We start from the raw sequence: 21,123 nt of genomic DNA, 5'->3' as shown, positions 1-21,123 counted from the left end.
TGGCTCCCCTCTCTGGAAAGGGAACACCAGGAAAAGGAGAGAGAGAGTAACTCTCTCTGGTGTTTTGAGGCAACAAGCCTGGGAGACAGGAGGAGATCCTACTCCCCAGGGCAAAGGGAGATGGGCTCCCTCCTGCCAACATCACCTCCAAGCTTCTCAGCTCCTCTCTGCACCCAAGTGTTCAGCACTGCACTGGTCCAAAGGCACCCAGCAGCCACCCATGGCTGTGCTCCTCAGCCAGAGCTGCCACACAGCCCCCTGGCTCCCCTCTGACAGCGCCCAAATTGCCACACCAGGTATCCAGGTGTCTCCAGTCACTGTCTCCTGCAGCTCCAGGAAAATAAACAACTGCTCTTTCCTCTTTTCCTTGCAGTCAATTTGCTGCTCAGACAGCTCTGCCCTTCAACCTGCCCCCGGGAAAACCACTTGGGTTCCCAGCGTGGGGTGGGACCAGAGGAAGGCAGAAGGTTCCCCCTGGCCCTCATGGTCCCTGGTCCTCACCCCAAGGCGTGCAGACCCTCACCAAGGGGCAGAGGAAATGACAGGAGAGGTTCATCTCTGGCTGGGCTCTACAAGAGCTTCCAGGGCATGTTTTTGTCCATTTATTTTAGAACTGGGAGGGAGGGGAGTTGGAAGTGTTTAAATTAAGCTCCAGTGCCTCTGCTCTCCTCCAGGTAGGTATTTTTCTATTCCTGGGTATATGTAGCATCCTTTTAAATTATTGCTTTGGGTATCAGCTGTGCCTGCAGGGCTGCATTCACTCACACACACACAGATGCCCCCAGGATCCAAAAGGCAGGTCCTGAGCTTCTGCATGAGCTTACACTGCTAGAACAAGCCTTGAATACATCCATTAGCCTCGTGGCTACATAGGGATAAAGGATTCAAAACCTTTACCAGTAACATCACCGGGTGGGTGCAGGGGGACCATCAGCTGGATGCAGCAAGAGGGGACATCAGCTCCTCACAACCCAGTAGTGGATCTGAGCTCTTGTCTGTTCTGCATGGCCTGATCTGCACAGCTGGAGCTGAATCTTTGTTGTGTGAGTTTTGGGGCAGTTTTCCTTTCAGAGTCAAATCCCACAGAGGATGGGGATGGGGAGCCAGGACTGTGTGTGCTGGTTGTGGCTGGGATAGAGTTAATTTTCTTCACAGTAGCTGGGATGGGGCTGTGCTTTGGGTTTGTGCTGAAAATATGGGTGATAATATAGAGATGTTTTTGTTATTGCTGAGCAGGGCTCACACAGAGCCAAGGCCTTTTCTGCTTATCTGCTTCAGTGAGCAGGTTGGGGGTGCACAAGGAGCTGGAAGGGGACACAGCCAGGACAACTGATCCCAAAAAACCCAAGGGATATCCCAGACCATACAGTGTCGTGCTCAGCATATAAAGTGGGGAACATTTGGGGTGATGATATTTGTCTTCCCAAGCCACTGTTACACACGATGGAGCCCTGCTGTGCCCGGCTGGATGGCTGAACATCTGCCTGCTCATGGCAAGTGGGGAATGGATTCCTTGTTTTACTTTACTTGTGTGTGTGCAGCTTTTGCTTTCCCTATTAAACTGCCTTTCTCTCAGCCCCTGCTTTTTCTCGCTTTTACCCTTGCAGTTCTCTCCCCCATCCCATCAGAGGGGGGTGAATGAGCAGCTGGTGGTGCTGAGCTGCCCTCTGGGTTAAACCACAGCACCGTGCCACGCTGGCCCCAGCCAGCCCACCCAGCTGAGGACTCACCACGTCCTCTCAGAGTGGCAACAGTCAGGTTAGCATCCTGAGAGAGAAACTTCTCTTTTGGGGGGAAAAAACAAAAGCCAAGGCATCCTTTTCTTGGATGCCAAACTGTGGTTTGTTCTAAATCTCATTTCCAAACTGCAGTTTGTTCTGTATCTCCCTTCTCATCCTCGCACGTGTCTGGGGGGGGTTTGGCCCAGGGTGGGAGCAGTCAGCCCATTTCACCCCAGCTCTGTGAGCAACCTTGCTCCCTGTGGAGGGGGCTGGGTTCATTGAGGGACTGGAGAAGGCCAGGACAGACAGTTACTGCCCAGCTCTGCCTCCTGCAGTACCCTGATAAATCCCTGTTGCCCGAAGGGAGTATTTTGGCTGGTACTTGGAGAAGGAAGACATCAGGTGAGGGATGTTGAGAAGGTATGTCTCTAGCAGCAGATCTGGACAATGCCACCAACACTGGGACCCCAGATAAGGGTCTTTATTGGCAGCTTTCTTCTACAGCTTGGTGTGTGTACGAGCACACCTTTGAAAAGCAAGGAGAGATGGAAGTTGGGAGGCTGCCCTGCCTCAGCTTTGGACCCCCAGGGGCTCTAATCTCTACTTCTCCAGCAGCTGGAGTGTGGGATTGCACTGGGAACATGCTGGATAGGAGCTGGGAGACGCAGTTTCTCAGGAGGGAGATGGGAAGCAGCGTGTGGAGACAGCAGAAGACACTCCTGACCAGGAAACATCCCACCACTTGGGACAAAGTGGAAGGGCTGGGAAGTGCTAGAAAGACTCACTGCAGTGATGGAGCCTGAAACAATTGATGGAGAGCCATGGAGAGCCAACAGGACAAATGTCACCATCTCAGCATTCCTGGTGGATGAGCTTGGGGAGCTTGGCCACAGGTAACCCATGGGGCCCAGAGGTGCTTTGGGCTGACACCTGGGTACCATCCTGAGTTCACAGGGAGAAAGGATGGGTGAGAGGATGGGTTTGCATGGCTATCAGTAGGTTGTCTGAATGCTGCAGAAAGCTATTTGGACACAGGGACATATGAAGGACATTTCCAAAGATTGTAAAAGATCTACTCCATGAGTTGAGACTTGTCAAGATCCTCACGCAATTTTTAAGGAAGGGGAGTTTAAAGTATTCTGGGAAAGAATCACAGTATTCCAGAAGCTGCATCAAGGAGGGACTGGAGTCTTAACCTCAAAAACAGAAGTTACAAATGGCCAGGAAGCTCCCCTGGCTGGAGAAGGTATGGAGGTTTGTCTGTCCCAAGGCACACTCACACCTGGGAGTCTCCAGTGCCAAGACCCCTCTCCACACGGTGTGGAGAGCACTGCCTTCTCCCATCCCATTCTCCTCTGGGAGCCTGCACTGGCTGGACTGCTCTTGGACATGTCAGTGACCCCCCTTGGTGTGATCCAACAGTTTTTGCAAATTAGTGGCAGGATAAATCAGGTATTCTGGCACAGGAGTGGGATGCACCTCTATCAGACAGGGCTGGGAATCCCAGAAGGCTGCAGACAATGTCTGCCAGTGCTTTATAAAGCACACTTCCCAAAAACATGCTTTGGGGGGATGGATTCACAGCCCACAAACCCCAGCATGTCCATGAGCCCAGAAAGAAGAGCAAGACCAGAGAGGATGTGAGCTGCCTTGCTGTACCAGTCAAGGACCTGGGGTCATGGCTGAGGGAACATCACCACAGGACCATCCGGACACAGCTCTGGAGACTCCAGCAAGGCAGCATGAAAACAACAGGAATCAAACAGCAAAAAGGCAGGAGTGCTGCCATCCTAATAAAAGGATGAGCCAGCTGGTCACCAGGAACCAGAGCAGCTGTCCCACTGAGCCAGCTATGCCCATCTTCCTGGACACCCATGGCGATGGAGCATGGGTGGGGCATGGGAAGAGGGAAAGGAAGCAAGAGGCCCAGCCAGGCATCACACCACTTTGACTAGAGGCAAAGAAGCCAGCTGGGTACTGGGAGACAGGCAGTCACACACAGGGGTGACACAGCCTTTGCTAACTGCTGCACATAATGCTGGGCTCTGCTCCTTGCTCCCCCTTAGGAGGCAAAGAGCGAAAAGCCCTGGTTTTATAAATTCTTCTCACTGAAAATCAGCAAGGTTAGAACTTGGTGGCCATTGACTGCTAGTTTTCAACAGAACAGCAGCCAGCACTTACTGGATTAGGTAGGGAGCTGGAGAACCATGCTTCCCTCTAACTTCACTGGGAACCAAGAACTGGGGAGGATCCTCCCTCTCTGCAGGTGATGGCACCGCAGAGTCCTCCATGGTCAGAAGGAGAGAGAATGAGGGGGAAGACATTTTGCTGAGAAAAGAGTAATGGGAAGACTTGCAGGCCAGTCAAGGGAGAAGAGAAAGCACGCTGGAATTGGGACAAGTCATCATGAAAACAATCCCAAACTTAATTCCCTTGGATGGGACTTCACGTAGTGCTTAGAAGAATTGCCACTTTATCTTTGCAGACACAAGAAGCAAGAACTTGTTCTGCCATTGTGCAGTCACCAATTCCGTTTTTTTCTCTCTCTTTTTCTTTTTTTTTTTTTTTTTTAAGAGTGAGCAAAAGAGGCATCTTTACAGCTCACCATGGAAACTGCTGTTGTGGACAAGGAATGGCTGGTGTGTCCTCGGGGTGTCACTCTCTAGCAGGTGGCCAGAAAGACACCAATCCTGCACCCAGGGTCAGTCTGGATCCAGCTGTGCCCCACTCTGGAACAGCTGGAATCCAGGCTCCCTGGCAGGGCGACCCCCTTGGGCACTGACCCTCCAGGATCCCTGTAGAGGAATCCCTGCCTCGGTGCTCACCCAAAACAGACCATCAAAGGAACCGGAGTTGTTTTTTTCGGAGAGAAGCGGTTCCAACTGGAGGGCTGCAGTTATCCGTGGCCAAGCTTTCCCATTGTTATTTTACAGTTGCTTGATGTTCTGAAAGATATTTAGAAAAATGACTTTAACTGTCCTGTGCCAAACTGGGTGAGGGTGAAAAAAAAATGAAATTTGGCAGAGATGTTATTCATTCAGCATGGAGCTTGGATGACGTCCAGTGACTAACACAGGAGTTTTAACTGATCTGGGAGACTAAAAACCATTCACAAATAATTTGATTTAGGGTCACTGTGATTTCTTTTTATAAATAATTTTCATTGAGAAGTATTTTTTTAATTAGGATCGACAGATCCTAATAGCAGCCCTATTGTGTGCGCCGCTCATCATTCCCGTCTTCCTAAATGACTTACACATGTTGTGTGCTGGTTGCTTGTTCCCTGCACACGATGGGGCTTGTTCACGGGGTAACCAACCCCTCACGACAGTGGGTGAGCCGTGCTGAACTCCTCACTCCAAAGGCACGGCTCTGAGGGGGACCCACATGGAAAGTAAAGGAAGCTTTCACCATCCTGTCACACGCTCCGGTTCAGGGGCTGGTCTAAGCCTTTGCACAGCTTCAGACATCCCCCCACAGCTGTAACTTTGCTCTGGCTCTGAATGATGGCAACAGAGACTTTGCTTTAAGTGCTTTAGTGCTCCAAGTCCCATCACGGTGCAGGAAGTTCTCTGGATCAGAATAGGCTCCCTTTTCCGTGGTGGGAGTGCTGGACAAGGATGGGACCGAGGCAAATATCTGACACAACGTGGCAAAAAGGCTAAACTCGGTCACCTCCTAATCCAGCAAATCGCCCAGCTCAGCCTGAATAGATCTGGGAAGACTGCAGGAGAATTCGGACAGAAGAATGACTCGGCGACTCGAATGAATCTTTCTTGGCAACATCCTCCGTGTGTGACAGCCTTTTCTTTGACTTGCACAATAACAATTGCAGCCCAGCCACTTCAGTTACTAATCTTATCTGTTGTTTGAATGGCTCTTAGCTTCCCCCCTGTTGATTATAAATGTTTGTACAAGTTCTTGGAGTCAGCAGAGTTGTTGTTTCGTAGCTGAATAACAGGCTTGGGCTCCCAAAGTTGGAGATGCTCGCTGTAATGATCAGATATGTTCTTAAAAGCCCACTGAATTGGATTTCAAAACAAAAGGCCCATTGATCTTAAGCCTGAAATCCCAGCCACAACTCTGAAAAACATTTTCCCTTGTCTTTCTGAGGAACTGAAACTGGTGCGATAAACTACGACTACAACCGTCAAAGAAAGGAGGATTTATCTTATGAGAGGAAACTACCAGAAGCTGATCTTATTTAGGCTGTCAGAAAGGGCTGAAGGGGATATAATTGCTACTGAGAGACATGTGGAAGGGGAGAAAACATGAGAAAATCTTGTGAAATCCCCAAGCCGAGAGTTGTGTGGCTGGGGAAGAAAAGATTTCTGATTTTCAGAGCAGAGGTCTGGGATGGGTTTCAGCAGAAGCCACAGAAGCAGCCCAGGGTGCAGCCTGATAACCACATGGAAGACACTGATATGACTGCAACAGGCAGGGAGGGCAGTGTGTGACACAGGAGCTCGCTGCAAGATCCCATCCAGCCTTCAGCCACCAGTACCAGGACAAGGCATGAAGAGACTCCCCTGGCTCCTGCACTTATCTATCACCTTGGTCTGTCCTGTTTGGCTCCTCACCTCACCCAGCAGCCATCCCAGGCTTGCCTTGGCCACATCATCTTGTTTTTAGCACTGGGAAGACTCATGCAGGTCCCTGTGGCGCTGTCATGGCCAGAAGCCCAGGATGGACTGCTGTGGAAGAGTTCCCATTGAAATTGGGGGAAAAACCCACCTTTTTTGCTTTGTTTTCTTTACTTAAATAGCCAAATGCTGTATTCTAGCCAAAGTCAGTCTCAAAACCAGAGCATCAGGTAGTTGCTGTGACTTCCAACACAGAATGGTGCTGGGCAAGCAGAGACTCACCAGCACAGTCCTACCAAAGCACAAATGTCTTCTTCCTGGGACTGCTGGTGTCCACCTGGAGCACATCCTCCCTCGAAACAGTAACACTGGCCTGTGCTGGGATTAAAAAATAACCTCTGCTGCTGGCCAGCATCATCAGCACCAGTGATTCCCACCCCACCCCAGTGAGACAGACCAGCCACGTGCTTCCAGGGCTTTCACCAAACACAATTCCTTAGCAGTTATGCATTTCCCAACTCTACCACGTGGATAAAGCAGTGGTTTATCCATAAGGATACCTGGTGGCATTAGCAAGATAGGCCTCGGTTAAGGTTGTTTAATGCTGTTTGCCTTCACGATAAAAAGAGCAAATCAAGACAAAGGGGTTGCCAGAGCTCCAGCCCACAGCCTGCCATGGATGCAGTGAGGTGATTCCAGCCTGGACATGCAGTTCCTACATCACAGACACCTCAAGAGAGTTTGGGTGGGCTGAAAATCAAAGGCAGCATCTGTGCATCCCAAGCACTCAAGGCTTTCCTGCAGCCAACAGCTCAGCCAGCTCCGAAATAGTCTTTCTTTGGTAAAAGGAAACTGCTTCCCTATTTATTTTTTTAATTACCCAAAGAGTTGCTATCACCAAGGCTTTAACCACAGCCATGGAGCAGGGCTGGGGGTTCCTCCCATGATATCTGAGCATCCTCTAAGCCTCAGTTCAATTCCTGTCTCCTCAATAAGGCATAGGAGTGCCAAACATATGGCCTGTGGGCCACCCCAAAATTCACCTCATTCGTTGTGTAACACTTGCAGGCTGTTTAGGATGCTTGAGGCAAATCAGTGCCCTCCACAGAAGGCAGCTGTCCTGGAAGCAGCAGGCAGGGAAGTGACTTTTACCCAAAGCAATTCTGCCACTTTGCTTCCTGACCTGCAGCACCAGGAGAAAACATGCTTATTTGGGCTAGAGCTGGTTTGGGATGGGTGTTTGGAAACAAGGACTATAAGCTAAAGCCTCTCCTCCAAAACCCACCTCCAAACCCCCAAAAACCCACCTCCAAAACCTACTTCCAAAACCCACCTCCAAAATTCCAAAACCCAGCCTCAAACCTCCAAAATCCACCTCCAAAACCTACTTCCAGACCTCCAAAGTCCACCCCCAAACCTGAAAAAAAACCCACCTCCAAACCTCCAAGACCCACCTCCAAAACCTACCTTCAAACCTCCAAAACCCACCTCCAAATCGGGGATCGGGGGGACGCTCGGCGTGTGTGCCCGTCCCCGTCCCCCCCAATCCCCATCCCCGCTGCGCTCCGGGGGGACTCCCTTTACCCCGCTCCGCTCCGGAGCCCTATTAATTAACTCCATTACCAACTCCCCGAACAAACACACATCCCACCCGCGGAGCCCGGTAATCCCACGGGGGCGGAGGGCTGGACGGTTCCCTCCGAGGAGCACGACCCGGGGGCCGCTGCCGGTGGGGTCGGGAAGGCGGTGGTGGGGACAGGGTCGGGGTCGGGAAGGCGGCGATGGGATCGGGAAGCGGCGGTGCCGCGGGACCGGGGTCGGGAAGGCGGCGATGGGATCGGGAAGCGGCGGTGCCGCGGGGTCGGGAAGGCGGCGATGGGATCGGGAAGGCGGCGGTGGGGACGGGATCGGGGTCGGGAAGGCGATGGGATCGGGAAGGCGGCGATGGGATCGGGAAGCGGCGATGGGATCGGGAAGCGGCGATGGGATCGGGAAGCGGCGGTGGGATCGGGAAGCGGCGGTGGGATCGGGAAGCGGCGATGGGATCGGGAAGCGGCGATGGGATCGGGAAGGCGGCGGTGGGATCGGGAAGCGGCGATGGGATCGGGAAGCGGCGGTGGGATCGGGAAGCGGCGGTGGGATCGGGAAGCGGCGATGGGATCGGGAAGCGGCGATGGGATCGGGAAGCGGCGGTGCCGCGGGATCGGGGCAGAGCGGCGCGGCAGCTGCAGTACCCGCGGCGGCCGCGCGGCGGCGCTGGGCGCTGCCGGCGCTCACCGGGGCGGCCGGCGGCGGGGGCCGCTCTCTGCCGCCTTCCCGCGCCCTCTCCTCGCTCCGGCAGATCTCGCGAGAGCGCGGCCGGCTGGTGGCCGCGGGGGCTGTTGCAGCAGCGGCGGCGGCGGCGGCGGCGGGAGGAGGAGGAGGAGGAGGAGGAGGAGGAGGCGGCGGCGGCGGCCGGGGGCGGCCGAGGCGGCGGCGGCGGCAGGAGGCGGCGGCGGCGGCGGCGGGGGGCGGCCGCGCCGGGGCGAGCAGCGGCGGGCGAGGCCCGAGCGGCGGCGGCGGCGGAGCGGCGGCGGCATCATGGCGGACAGAGACAGCGGCAGCGAGCAGGGCGGCGGCGGCGGGGGCGCGGCGGGCGCCGGGGGGCCGGGCGCGGGCGGCGGCGGCCCGGGCGGCGGCGGCGGCGGAGGGGGCCCGGGCGGCGGGCTGCAGCACGAGACGCAGGAGCTGGCCTCCAAGCGGGTGGACATCCAGAACAAGCGCTTCTACCTGGACGTGAAGCAGAACGCCAAGGGCCGCTTCCTCAAGATCGCCGAGGTGGGCGCGGGCGGCAACAAGAGCCGCCTGACCCTCTCCATGTCGGTGGCCGTCGAGTTCCGCGACTACCTGGGCGACTTCATCGAGCACTACGCGCAGCTGGGGCCCAGCCAGCCCCCCGAGCTGGCGCAGGCGGCCGACGAGCCCCGGCGGGCGCTGAAGAGCGAGTTCCTGGTGCGGGAGAACCGCAAGTACTACATGGATCTGAAGGAGAACCAGCGCGGGCGCTTCCTGCGCGTCCGCCAGACCGTGAACCGCGGCCCGGGGCTGGGCTCCACGCAGGGCCAGACCATCGCGCTGCCCGCGCAGGGCCTCATCGAGTTCCGCGACGCCCTGGCCAAGCTCATCGACGACTACGGCGTGGAGGAGGAGCCGGCCGAGCTGCCCGAGGGCACCTCCTTGACTGTGGACAACAAGCGCTTCTTCTTCGACGTGGGCTCCAACAAGTACGGCGTGTTCATGCGGGTGAGCGAGGTGAAGCCCACCTACCGCAACTCCATCACCGTCCCTTACAAGGTCTGGGCCAAGTTCGGCCACACCTTCTGCAAGTACTCGGACGAGATGAAGAAGATCCAGGAGAAGCAGCGGGACAAGCGCGCCGCCGCCGCCGCCTCCGCCCCCGCCGCGGGCGCCGAGCCGCCCCCCGAGGCCGAGGCGGCCGCCGCCGGGCCGCCCGGCGCGCTGCTGCAGGCCGAGGAGCCCGAGGAGGACTGACCGCCCGCCCCCCGGGACGCGGACTGGCCCCGCCGCCGGCGGGAGGGGCGGGCGGGCGGCGGCGGGGCGCGGGGGCGGCGGCCCGGAGCCCCCCCCCCCCCAAACCCCCGGCCCGGAGCCCCCCCGGCCGCGCCGCCCGCCCGGCGCCCCCCCCGCCGCCCGGCAACAGCAGCAGCAGCAGCGCCTCAGACCCGCCACCCATCGCTGGATGTTCCTCCACTTTACCCACCGTATCAAACAGTAAGCAGCTGCTAAAAAAAAAAAAAAAAAAAAAAAAAAATTCAAAAAAAATTCCAAACAAAAAAAACAAACAAACAAACAAACAAACAAAACGAAAACAAACAAACAAACAAAAAAAAAAGCGAAAAAAAAAAACCAAAAAAGCAAAACACAAAAAAAAAAAGAGAGTCAAAAAAAAAAAAGTAATAACATTATATATGAACTGTGTTTCCTACTTGATTAAAAATATAAAGAACTGAGTGTTTATTTCCCTAATTAACCGAGAACTTTTGTACACGTTTAAGCTATTATTATTAAAAGTGTTTGCAAAAATGGTCAAGATTATAATATTGCTGAATTATATAAAAAAAAAAAAGTCCTTTTCATGTTGAGCTAACATTTGACTTTAGCACAAAAAAAAAAAAGAAAAGAGATATTTTAGAACACGTAAAATAATATTTTTAGTTTTTTCTTCTCATTTTGTTACCAAATTTCGAACCTTACATGGAGGTTACTATAGTATATTTGACACCCTATATACCTGTGATTAGAGATGTGTATATATATATGAGGGCTAGGCATGCTGTGTGTCTGAGCTTTGTCTAAATGTTATGCAGAAGTTTGTAGAGTTAAAAGGTACGTAGGTTTAATTCATGCAAGGTAAACAATAAGTGCTCTCTTTTATACAATATGCATTGCATCTGGACCTTAAACATATAAAAATGGTCAGTGAAACTTCTGTGAACATGAAGAAAAATTATTAAAAAAGGCATTTAAATGAAATTTGCTAACTTGTGATTTTTACGTTTGAACCAAAGTTATTCAAATAGTAAAAAAAAAAAAAAAAAGAAAAGAGGAAAAGAAAAAAAAAAAAGAGAGAGAGAGAGAAAGAGAAAAAAACGAAAAGTAAAAGAATTTCCTCCCGTAATATTTTTTTTCTGCACCTGTTTGGTTTACAACTGAGTAGGCGTATTGTCATTATTGTGTATATGAGATGTACTTGTATTGTTCATAATATATTTTTTTTATTCTGTGTACTTAAAAGTACTTTAACCTGACGTGCAGCGGTTTCCAGTGCACCTGTTTTGTTGTTTTTTTTTCGGACAGCAGGTAGCGAGTCTTTCCGTGTGGCCACTGGCACTAGCACTATCCTGAACTCGGGAGAGGTCCGGAGCGATGCTTTGATCCCTGTTAAACTTCCCTAGGCCTGTTAGGAACCAGTGCAGTGTGATCCCACTGAGCCATGGGGGTCGGAGTTTGGTTGGACAGTGAAAGCCAAGCCGGTGTGTGTCCGTAACGGATTTCCATGTAGCTGTGGTGCTAGTTATTACTGGCTACATACCTGGCCATGCCCTGCCCTCCCCGTCCCAGCTCTGCTCCAAGCCTAGGCTAGGGAGACGCAGATTTGTCAGAACACTAATGTGTCCAGGTGTGTTCTCCAAATTGAAATTGTTTGTAATAATATAATAAGAATAATAATAGACTTTTACAGGTTGTCTTTGTTGTTTTCCGGTTATGTTTTGGTTTTGTGTTTTTTTTTTCTTTAAAAAAAAAAAAAAGAAAGTTGGTGTGTGCTTTTAATTGACTAACTTCTTGCTGCTGTATAGTAAAATATTAATATATTTTTATCATTAAACTGCTGCATGACTATCATCATTGCGAGTGAAGAGAAAATGTTATAAAAAAAAAGAAGATGCCTTAAACAGTGAAAACAAAAGTTTTATTATTTTTTTGTTTGTTTTTTTTCTTTTCTTTTCTTTTCTTGGCTGGAATTCAGTAGGAGAGCATTTCAGAGAAACTAGGATCTTGTTCCACTCGGAAGTTTTTTTGGGATGCAATCGTTTTGCTGAATGGTCTTGGCAGAGTTAGGGGCCAGGTAGAGCTGAGCTGCTCCTGTGCGAGCAGGAGCTGCCGGCGCTTCTGTACCGAGGGGCAAGGATGGAGTTTCGGAAGGGTGGGGAGAAAACAACAACAAAAAAAAGCTTGTTTTAAAAGAATTTGATTTCCTGCTGTCATTTTATTCCCAGTTGAAATTATAATTCCCTTTTTCTTCTTGTTTTGTTTTGTTTTTTGGTTTTTTTTGAGATGTACTGTAAGTGTCAAAACAAGCTGTTTCCATTGTACCATGCATTATTGCCCTTGAAAGAAGTTTGCTGTTAGTGTTCACAGAAAGTTAAACACGAGACGCTGGTAGCGAGGTGTTTCTGTTTCTTTTTTAAACAATCACTGGAAATGTTTAAAATTGCTTTAATGTGCACTTTTCCTATTTCCCAGTAGTGAAATAAGCTTTTTTCGGAGTGCGTAATGTGACATTTGAAATGGTTCTCAATTGCATGTAAACATGTGTCTGATAACCTGCTTCTGATTCGGAGGCTCTGGATGGGGCAGTTCCAGCGATTATTGTACTTCAACTGTGATGTGTCGGGACTGCACTCTCCATGCTGCTAGACGTAGTTAGGAATTTAATTGCTTTGGTTTTTTTTTGCTACTTGATTGATTGTCTCGGTCCCGCTGTTCACTGCCCTCCCCAAAGTTGTCGCGCTGCCGACGGACGCGCTCCGCCGCCCCGTAGTTCCACGGCGCGTTCCCGGCAATAAGTAGCGGCAGGCGAGGCGAGCCCGGCGGAGTGTCCGTCCGTCCCTCCCGGCTCCGGGAGCACCGCTAAGCGAGGCAGGCTGCTCCCGAGGTTCTTCCTCGCCCGCGCCGCCCGGATCCTGCCCAGGATCCGGCTGACCCGAGGAGCGCACGGGCCGCGCGGCTCCAGTCAAACCAGTACAGCCTGGGACAGCCCGCGGGCGGTTCTGTGAACAGTGTCCGAGAACTTGTGGTCAGTTTTTTGTCTCGGATTTTGGTTTTTTTTTTTTTATTTTTTTGGAGTTTCTTCTGCGTGTTTCGTTGGGTTTTTGGTTTGTTGTTTTTTTTTTTTTTTGGTTTGGTTTGGTTTTTTTCCTTCTTTTAACGCACGTTCTGTATGTTCAAGGACTTGATGAATGATAACGAAAGACTAAAATGACTGTAAAGATTCGTGGGATTTTGCTCCTGGTTGTTTTAGTTTTCATTTTTTATTTTCTTTTTTTTTTGTTTCTGCTTTTTTTTGTTTTAATTTTTATTTTCCCGGCGGTGCTCGGTACTTTACCAAGGCTCTAATATCTCAGTATTTAAAGCAAAGTACAGAAAACCCTGTTTAATGTTAGAAGAAGAAAGGTATATTTGACCATATGTGTTGTTTTAAAAAAAGACAGTATGCTCAAATGTGCCAAGATACCTAATTCCTGAGAAGTATGCCTTATATTTTCCTTGATGATATGCTTTTAAATGTCTTGTAGAATAGGTCCAAGAGCATGATAAAAGCTACTTTATAATGACTACGTGCAAGAAAACTTGAAATTCATTGCAATACTGACATTATTTTATTTTTAAGTTAAAGAGACACTGTCAAGTAATTTACCATTGAAACAACCATCCTTTAAGTGGTTTAATGGTAACGGAGAAACGTCCTCCGAATCCAAATTCTATTTTTTTTTTTTTTTTGTTAAAAGAGAGAAAAAAAAAAAGTTAAATTGCTTTGCCTTTGAGAATTTAAATTAAAAAAGAAAGAAAGAAAGAAAGAAAGAAAATAAAAAGAAACAGCGCGAGCCGCTGTTGATTCCTGCCTCTTCTTTGCGGTCCCGAGGCTTCCCGGGAGCCGGGGGGACTGTGGCCCGACCCCTCCGGGGGTCCCCTCCGAGGCTGGGGCCGGGCGGGATGCGCGGAGCCGATGCGGGAGCCCGGCCGCGGGATGTCGGGAGCGCCCCGAGCTTCCCGCCGGGCGCAGCCGGGACGCGGCGGAGCGCTTTCTTTTTTTTTTTAATTGGAAAATTTAACTGAAAAAAAAAAACAAACAAAACAAACAAATAAAAAAAAAAAAAAGGAAATAAATACTTGACAGTGTCACTTTTTTTGTGCGTATCCCGCGCAGGGGTTGAAATGTGCTGGGGGTAGCGCTGCCGGGAGAGCGGTTCCCAGCCTGTCCCGGGATGTGGGAAGCGCGGAGGGGCTGCCCGACGGGCAGTGGGTGGATGCAGAGCCCACCCTGAGAGCCAGGCAGAGCTGCTGCCGGGGATTTAACCCCTGCTCAGAGCCGACCGAAAACTTCTTTTTTTTTTTTTGGTTTGGTTTGGGTTGGGTTTGGTTTTTTTTGGGAGCAATTACTTTGTTGCCTTTAAAAATAGCACTGTAACCACCTTTTTTTATGATTAGCTGTAGTGTAACCTTTGTCCCTTCAAACTATGCAAGCTATGAAATGTAAATTAGGGATCAGTTAAAGATAGTTGACTATATTCAATCAGATGACATTCATGCACTAACTGGAGTATATACAGATAAAGCTATTAGAGTGACTTGTATGCTAACAGCAAGATATAACATACCTACCTATTCTAAAAAAAATGACTATTAATATTGTATAACAGGACTGTGGGGGTTGGGAGGGAATGTTATCTCTTATCTTCTTAAAAGGGGATTTAAGATTTTTATAACTGTTTTTTCCATCAAACTTTAATATTTTTGTCAAATTTTTAGGTATTTAATTTGTAAAATAGATTTTACTTTGTACTGGCGTACAGAAAATAGGGGTTGATTTAAACTTTTTTGAAGCCAAGTGATCAAGTACATTTGTAATAAAAAGTCAATGGATCTATATCAGTCGTACTCACTGTTTTCATTTCTTGTACGTTCTAATGCAGTGGCGCTGAATGTCTCCCAAGGAAAAAAAAAATTGGGGAGGGGGGTGGAAGGAGAAGGCAAAAAATGTCAGCGTTGATGCTGCCAATTGATGCGACTTTGCGTGGGCAAGTGGCCCCTGGTCAGTGGAGATTTGGTAGATATGCATTTTTCCTTAAAAAAAAAAAAAAACAAACCACGGTGCACTTTTTCCAGAAGGGTTTATGCAAACCTGACGTTTTTGGCATGTCTGCACTTCATGCTTCCACCTTGGCACCTGTAAACTCTGTAAAGCCCCCCCCACTTTGGGAAGCGCCTTTCGCTGGCACTTCAGAAAAAAGCAAAACCAAGCAAAGCAAAACTCTGATTTCTTCTGAGGCGGTGAACCACGGCACGTGACGTTTTTGCACCCGCACATGTTGTCTCCCTTCCTCAAAGGTCTGCCACTTGCTTTTCTCTAAGTTCAACAGGTCATACTTTTTTGGGGGGTTTTTTTGTTGTTTGGTTTTTTTTTCTTTTTTAAAGTAAAATTGCCAAGTGTTTTGGATCGAAGACTTCAGCAGATCCACCGAGTTTGGATCCAACACCTTGCAGAGCACTGACATAATTATTTTTTGGTTGCTTGTTTGCTTTAAACCCAGCCCTCCCCTTCCCCGTCCCCTGGGCATATACCAAATCTGATTGACTTGTCTGTGACAGAAGTTGTGGGAGCCAGCAGGGAGAACAATGACATTAATGTACAAGAATGCTAAAACAGGTTTACATTTCAGGGGGCTCTCTTCAAACACAAAAACTCAAAGTGTAACTAGAACCAACCAATTTCCTCAGTCTTGCTAATCCGACGGGTAGAAAGCGAGTTTCTCTTAGGTGAGTTGGAAAGAAGGCAGGGAAGGCAAATTCTTCCACAGCTGTGCAATTTGCTCCTTCAGAAACCTGCTGCTTCTTACTGGATTGAATGGCTTTTGGAGAGGAAGGGCTCTGCCTGGAGCGCTGGGAGTTTCTCTGTTAAAATCACACTGTCAAGGACTTTTGAAATCCCGATTTACATATTTCGTTTTCTTTCTTTTTTTTTTTAACTTTTTTTTTTCCTTTCCTTTTTGCTGGGCTTACCCAAACTTCCCTTTTACTTTCTTCCTCCCCTCCTTTGTAGGCCGCCTGCTCCTTGTTAACTCAGCTTGTGTAGCTGGAGGGTCGCTGTGCGTGGTGGTGGTTGGACTGTCTGGAAGGGGAGCCCAGCGTAGTTTGAAGTTCTCGTGCTGGGTTTTGTACTTTTTGCACACTCATTTCTCTCCGTAAAAGTTTTACTCTTCTTGGCTTTCTCCTGTAATGCATGAAGACAGGTGAAGGGCTCTTAATTTTTGGTGGCAGAACAGAGAGGGCTGCACGCAGAGTGTTGTCACAATGTTTTGACAAAACCGACGAGGTAAACAAGCGAAGTTCCATTTTTATTCCCGATTCCTTCTGCTGTTGCCATCTCCTGTGCTGCTTGCAACAATGAAAGAGAGTTTCAGCCCAGAGCTTTTTTCAAGCCTGTGGTTCCTTTTACTCTGCTCGCTTGCACATGATTTAGCTCGTTGGCACCGCGAAATGTGCGTGGGTTGTGAGCGTGGCAAGGAGATACGTATATAGAGTTTAAAGCTAGTTAAGGTTAATTTAAATGGACTTCCAAAATTATAACCTTTGTTAAAAGCCTGTTTTACCCAGAGCCTAATTGTTGGGCCTGAAGTTCATGGCTTTTTTTTTTTTTTTTTTTTTGTGAAGTGGAATCTCTTTGTGTTGGGATGGCTGAGGGTGACAGGCCGATGGTTCAGGAAGGATACTCCTCTCAAGGATGCTCCTCTCATGTGGCAGCTCTGGAAGCTCTGCTGCTGGAGTTGGGCTGCCTGCTCTGCTCCCATCAGATAGGCTGCTTCCCTCCTCCCGCACCGCTCGTGCCAGATGGTCCCAGGTCTGCTCTGGGAGTTCCTCTTAGCCTGCCTATCCTTCTTTTTCACTTTTTATCTTTCCAAAGCATTTCAGTTCCTGACGAGACTGAGTTTTAGCAGCACTGCAGTCTGGGGGAAGGGCAGCTCACACAGGAGTCCAAAATGCAACCTGCTCCTTGTGAAATACAAGTGGGCCACAAGGCTTTACTGGTGGTGTGTTGCGTGTTGTTAGTGCAGAGCAGCTGCAGATAACTGAGAGGAGTAAAGGCCAAATAATCCATTTTTAGGGGTTCAGAGCATTACAGCTCCAAAGGCATTCTGGATATTTTACTGCAATTTGGATGGTGTAGAAGTTGCTGCTGGAGGAGTGCATTGGAAGGGAAAGGATGAGTGGGTCTGCTTTGGGCAGGTGTGTTGCTTTGTCATTAGCAAAGGCATTTCCTGAGCCAGCAGACTCAGGGCAGCCACCAAGAGAGGTGGAAAGACTTTGTCCGAGGGGGGAAGCTCCCAGCAGTCACAGCAGATGAGGAGTTGTCTGTATGGAGGGTGGGAAAAGGCTTTTGGAGCAAGGCAGGAAGGTTGGGGCTGGCAGAGGTGGATGGCCAAGGTGCACCTGTGCTGCTGTTTGAGTGCCTCAGCATCTGCACGGGTGCTGGGGGTGGGGGTGGCACTGGGAGAAGCCATAGATCCCAATGGCAGAGCCTCTGGCAGAGCCTTTGCCACAGGGAGCTGAGGGGTGTCGGGCAGCTGGTACCAGGGGATCACGGGGTAGCTGGGGTAGCTCTGCTGGTCCCACCTCTGCAGTTCTGTGTCTGAAGCCAGATGAGTGGTTGTGTGTTTTGGGAAAGTTGGAGCATGCCACTCCTGTCTCTGTAAAAGTAGTAACCAGCTCTGTAGCCCGTTTGAGGCAAAATATCACAGAAGAGAGAGAGTAGAAGTCACACAGCGAGGAATGAGACATGCTTTCACAGAAAAACATCAGCTGGAGATTAAGTGAGAAAAGATAAAGATATAGGATTTCTGGCCCCGCTATCTGTCTTTTGAATGTTGACTGATTAAAACAAGACAGAGTGAATGGCTGGATATCCCCAAACAATGTTTCACTGTCCCTCTGCAGATCGATACTGCTGATGCTCCTTCTCCTGGAGAGGTTACCTGGTCAGGAGCCTTTTGCTCTGGATGGCACCGTGGCCAGCCAAGATGGAACCCTGTAGATTTTGCCTGTGTGGGGGTGTTGTCTCATTTTGGGTGACCAGGACTCTCTGCTGGATGTCCCCAGGGCCGTGGCAGTGTCTGCAGTAGCTCTGTAGCCCATGTCGGGCGGGTGGTTCTGCAGAGAAGTTCTGTTCCTGTGTGACGTAGCTTGGGTTTGTCGTGGAGCACAGGACCTGATCTGGTTTGGGTTTAACTGAGACAAAAGAGAAGATCTACCAGGGGGTGTAAATTCATCAGACCAAGCTAGAGATTAAAATATCCAAAACACAGATGTGACTGTCCAGTCCTGAGCAGGGACTGCTTTGCTCTGGCTGTGCTGACGGCTCTGAAGACATGGCCCCAGGTAAAACAGGAGACTGCCTGGGTGGATGGCCTGGCCGCTTCTGCGCCTTGTCTTGAGCCTTAGGTTCATGACATGATCCTTTCTGCATCAGCCATCAGCTGGGAGAGCGCTTGGTTTGAGTGGGAATTTGCTGGATCTCCCCAGCAGGGAATTCTGTCTTAACTCAGATGATTCCTTGGCTTTGCTGGTCATCGTTTGGATTGCTGTTCATCCTGATGTTAGCTTTGCAAAAATAAACATCTTAGCCCTTTCTGAGTCTTAGGCCACGTAAGTGAAGTGTAAAGAGGACTGGCTGCAACACCAGCTGTGGGAGTTTGTGCTGAGCCTCCTGGGCTGTGGTGCTGAAGCATTTTTTTCTTGAAACACTATCTTGAAATATGCAGGAGGCCAAGAAAAAAAAAGCTTCATTCTTTCTGTCAGAGATCTGAGAGGTGAGAGGTGTGGATTTACTTCTGCAGCGAGAAAGGATGGCTAGCAAGACCTTGGAGGGAGATGGCTGTTGTGGGACCTGTCCTCTGTGTGCCATGGGGATGGCAAGTGCATGTCTTGGAGAGACTTAGACAGCTTTCCTGGGAAAAACCTCCTTATGCTGAAATGTCATCCCAGGCATGATGTTGATTTCTATAGAGAGTTGCTTGTAAAGGTGGCTTGCACGTTGCATCTGAAGCCCTGTGACCATGTTGACCCCAGTGGGTTTGGATTTGATACTGGACATGGTGCAGAGACTGTGCAACAGCCCCAGTGAGTGAACATCTTGGTGCAAGAGATCATGTGTCACTGATGCACCTCAGAGTGCAGAGGTGGCACTGTCATTCTTGCAGGAAGGTCTGGGAGCCAAGCCTGGGCTCTCAGACATCACCATCATCCCCCTGGACCAATGCAGGGCCCAGCAGTGGCACAGGGGCTCTGCTGTGGGGTGACCCCCACGGGCATGGTTTGAGCTCCTCTGTGGCACCACTGTGCTGAGAGGAGGATCTGTGTCATACGTGCCTGGGTAGTTCCTGTTGCTGGGAGCTGAGGGTCAGTAAATGAGCAGGGGTGGTTTTTCCATTGCTGGTGAATGTCTTGGATGTGCAACTCGGGCCCAAACCACTGGCTGCCCATCGTGTCTGCAGTGCCCTCCAGCCAGGATATTAGAGATTTGGCAGGTTTTGCTCTCACTCTGGGTAGAAAGGCAGGACAGTGGTTGTGCATCAGGCAGGACCTGTCTGTTAGGACATTGGGGAGCAGCACTGCCATTTAAGGGTGTCTCTCTCCCCTGGGCTGGGCTTGCTCTAGTGTCTCCCTGGGGAATATGTTTTATTTCTCTGTGCTCCATCCCAGTTGCTCAGCAGTGCAGTGCAGGCTGATGGCTTTGTTGCCCGCAGTCTCCTGAGATTTGGGACCTGCCTGCGCTTGCCTTTTGCTCGGGCATTCCATATGGGCAGAGGAGCTGAGACCAGCAGCTCCTGGGGGGTGAGTCTGCACTGGCACATCAGCCTCAGCCCATCCAGGCTCCTCAGAGGGTCGAGAGGTGAGCACTGGGGTTTCAGGGACCAGCTCCTCTCTCTGTGTCAGTCCAGCAGAAGCAGGTCCACCTGTTTCACTTTTGGGTGAGCTGATCTGTCAGTATTTCAAGAAATGCCAGGGCTAGGAATCATGGAGAAAGGATTTTGTGAAATCTGGTATTTAAACCTCCCACTCGAGTGATGCTGAGGAGAGCTGGCAACGTAGCATTGGCTTATCAGGAGCTGTGTGGGCAGGTCAGCTTAAGAATAATGTGTGAGCAGCACCAGAGGTGAAGGAAAGAAGCCAGTGTCTGGTCAGGTACAGAGTTTAAATGGGGTCAGAATTTCTTTTTATTAAAAAGATTGTTTTATTTAAATAATAAATGACAGTAGGATCACCGTTGCCAGGGGCTGCTGAAGGGCAACCAGGCAGGTCTGAGCAAAGTAGGGACTAGAGGCTTTGAATTATTTTCTCTCATTAATAACTCTGAACTAAGCACTGCAAATTCATGCAAAAGTCATCTCTGCTTTCATGCATGCAAACAGTTTGGTTTGTGGATAGGTCTGCTGTGTTCAGAGGCTCATTCCATCTTTAAAAAAAAAAAAAAAATTGGCTTCTGAGCTGCACCTGTCAATAAAAGTCCTGGAAAATGAGTCCTGGCAGGCTTTTCCAAGGCCGTATGTAACTTATCTTGTCCAATGAAAGTCTCTAATTGGTGGTTTAAAGTAATTAAAAAAAAGACTCCGTTAACGGTCAGTCTATTTTTAGTTTAAAGGTTGGACTTTATATGGTCATAAAGCAAAATTCTTTGCTTAATTATGGGAATTGAAATACATTGGCTTAACTGCACTAGGAACTGCACACAAGGGTGCAGAGAGGACACGCTTTACCAGTGATTATCTGCTGATAAAATACTACACAGAGCAACAAGTGGAGGCACTCCAGGCTCCAGAAAGCATCCTGAGGCCAGAACTGCTGAGCTGGTGGGGAAGAGATGGCATCAAATCCTCTGCAGATGGTCAGGGTCCATTCCCACCATGGCACTGGCTGCCTTGTATTTGTGGAGACTTGGAACTGGATGGGATTAAAGGGGCGATTTATAACTAAGGGCTTGGTTGAGGAGTTGGTTTGTGTTCTGGAGATGCCTCCAGGAGCTGGGCAAGCAGCTGTGGGAGGTTTGAATGGCAGAGGATTTGGTGGTGGGACATACGGGCTCCTGATGAGGAGGAGATCCATCTGCTCATTCACCTCTTGAGTGGACAAGTAAGTCCTGGAAGGTGTCAGAGTGCTTGGGGCAAGCCTGAGGCTGTCATTCCTGAAGCTGAGTTACCTGGGAAGCTAAATTTGGGAACCTGGGAAGAAGATAGAATTTTGGACATGGCGGTACCTCTTCCTGA

General features: G+C 49.9%; 1 protein-coding gene across 19 annotated transcripts in view; it reads left to right on the top strand.

Annotated features, from left to right (window-relative positions):
* Positions 1–8,869: 8,869 nt before the first annotated feature.
* PURA (purine rich element binding protein A) overlaps positions 8,870–21,123 on the top strand; it is a 28,237-nt gene continuing 15,983 nt past the window's right edge. For 18 of the 19 annotated variants that reach the window (XM_051793706.1, XM_051793709.1, XM_051793715.1 and 15 more), the window contains exon 1: positions 8,870–10,075. In XM_051793706.1, coding sequence (XP_051649666.1) covers positions 8,885–9,835 — 951 coding nt within the window. In that variant the 5' untranslated portion in view covers positions 8,870–8,884 and the 3' untranslated portion in view covers positions 9,836–10,075. The other variant, XR_007905573.1, reaches the window with a different exon arrangement.

The sequence above is a fragment of the Manacus candei genome, unplaced genomic scaffold (assembly GCF_025592945.1).
Source record: "Manacus candei isolate 608988 ecotype Guabito, Panama unplaced genomic scaffold, ASM2559294v1 h1tg000037l, whole genome shotgun sequence".
Classification (NCBI taxonomy): Eukaryota; Metazoa; Chordata; class Aves; order Passeriformes; family Pipridae; genus Manacus; species Manacus candei.
The sequence above is the reverse complement of the archived record's forward strand: the minus strand, read 5'-3'. Positions and strand labels throughout refer to the sequence as shown.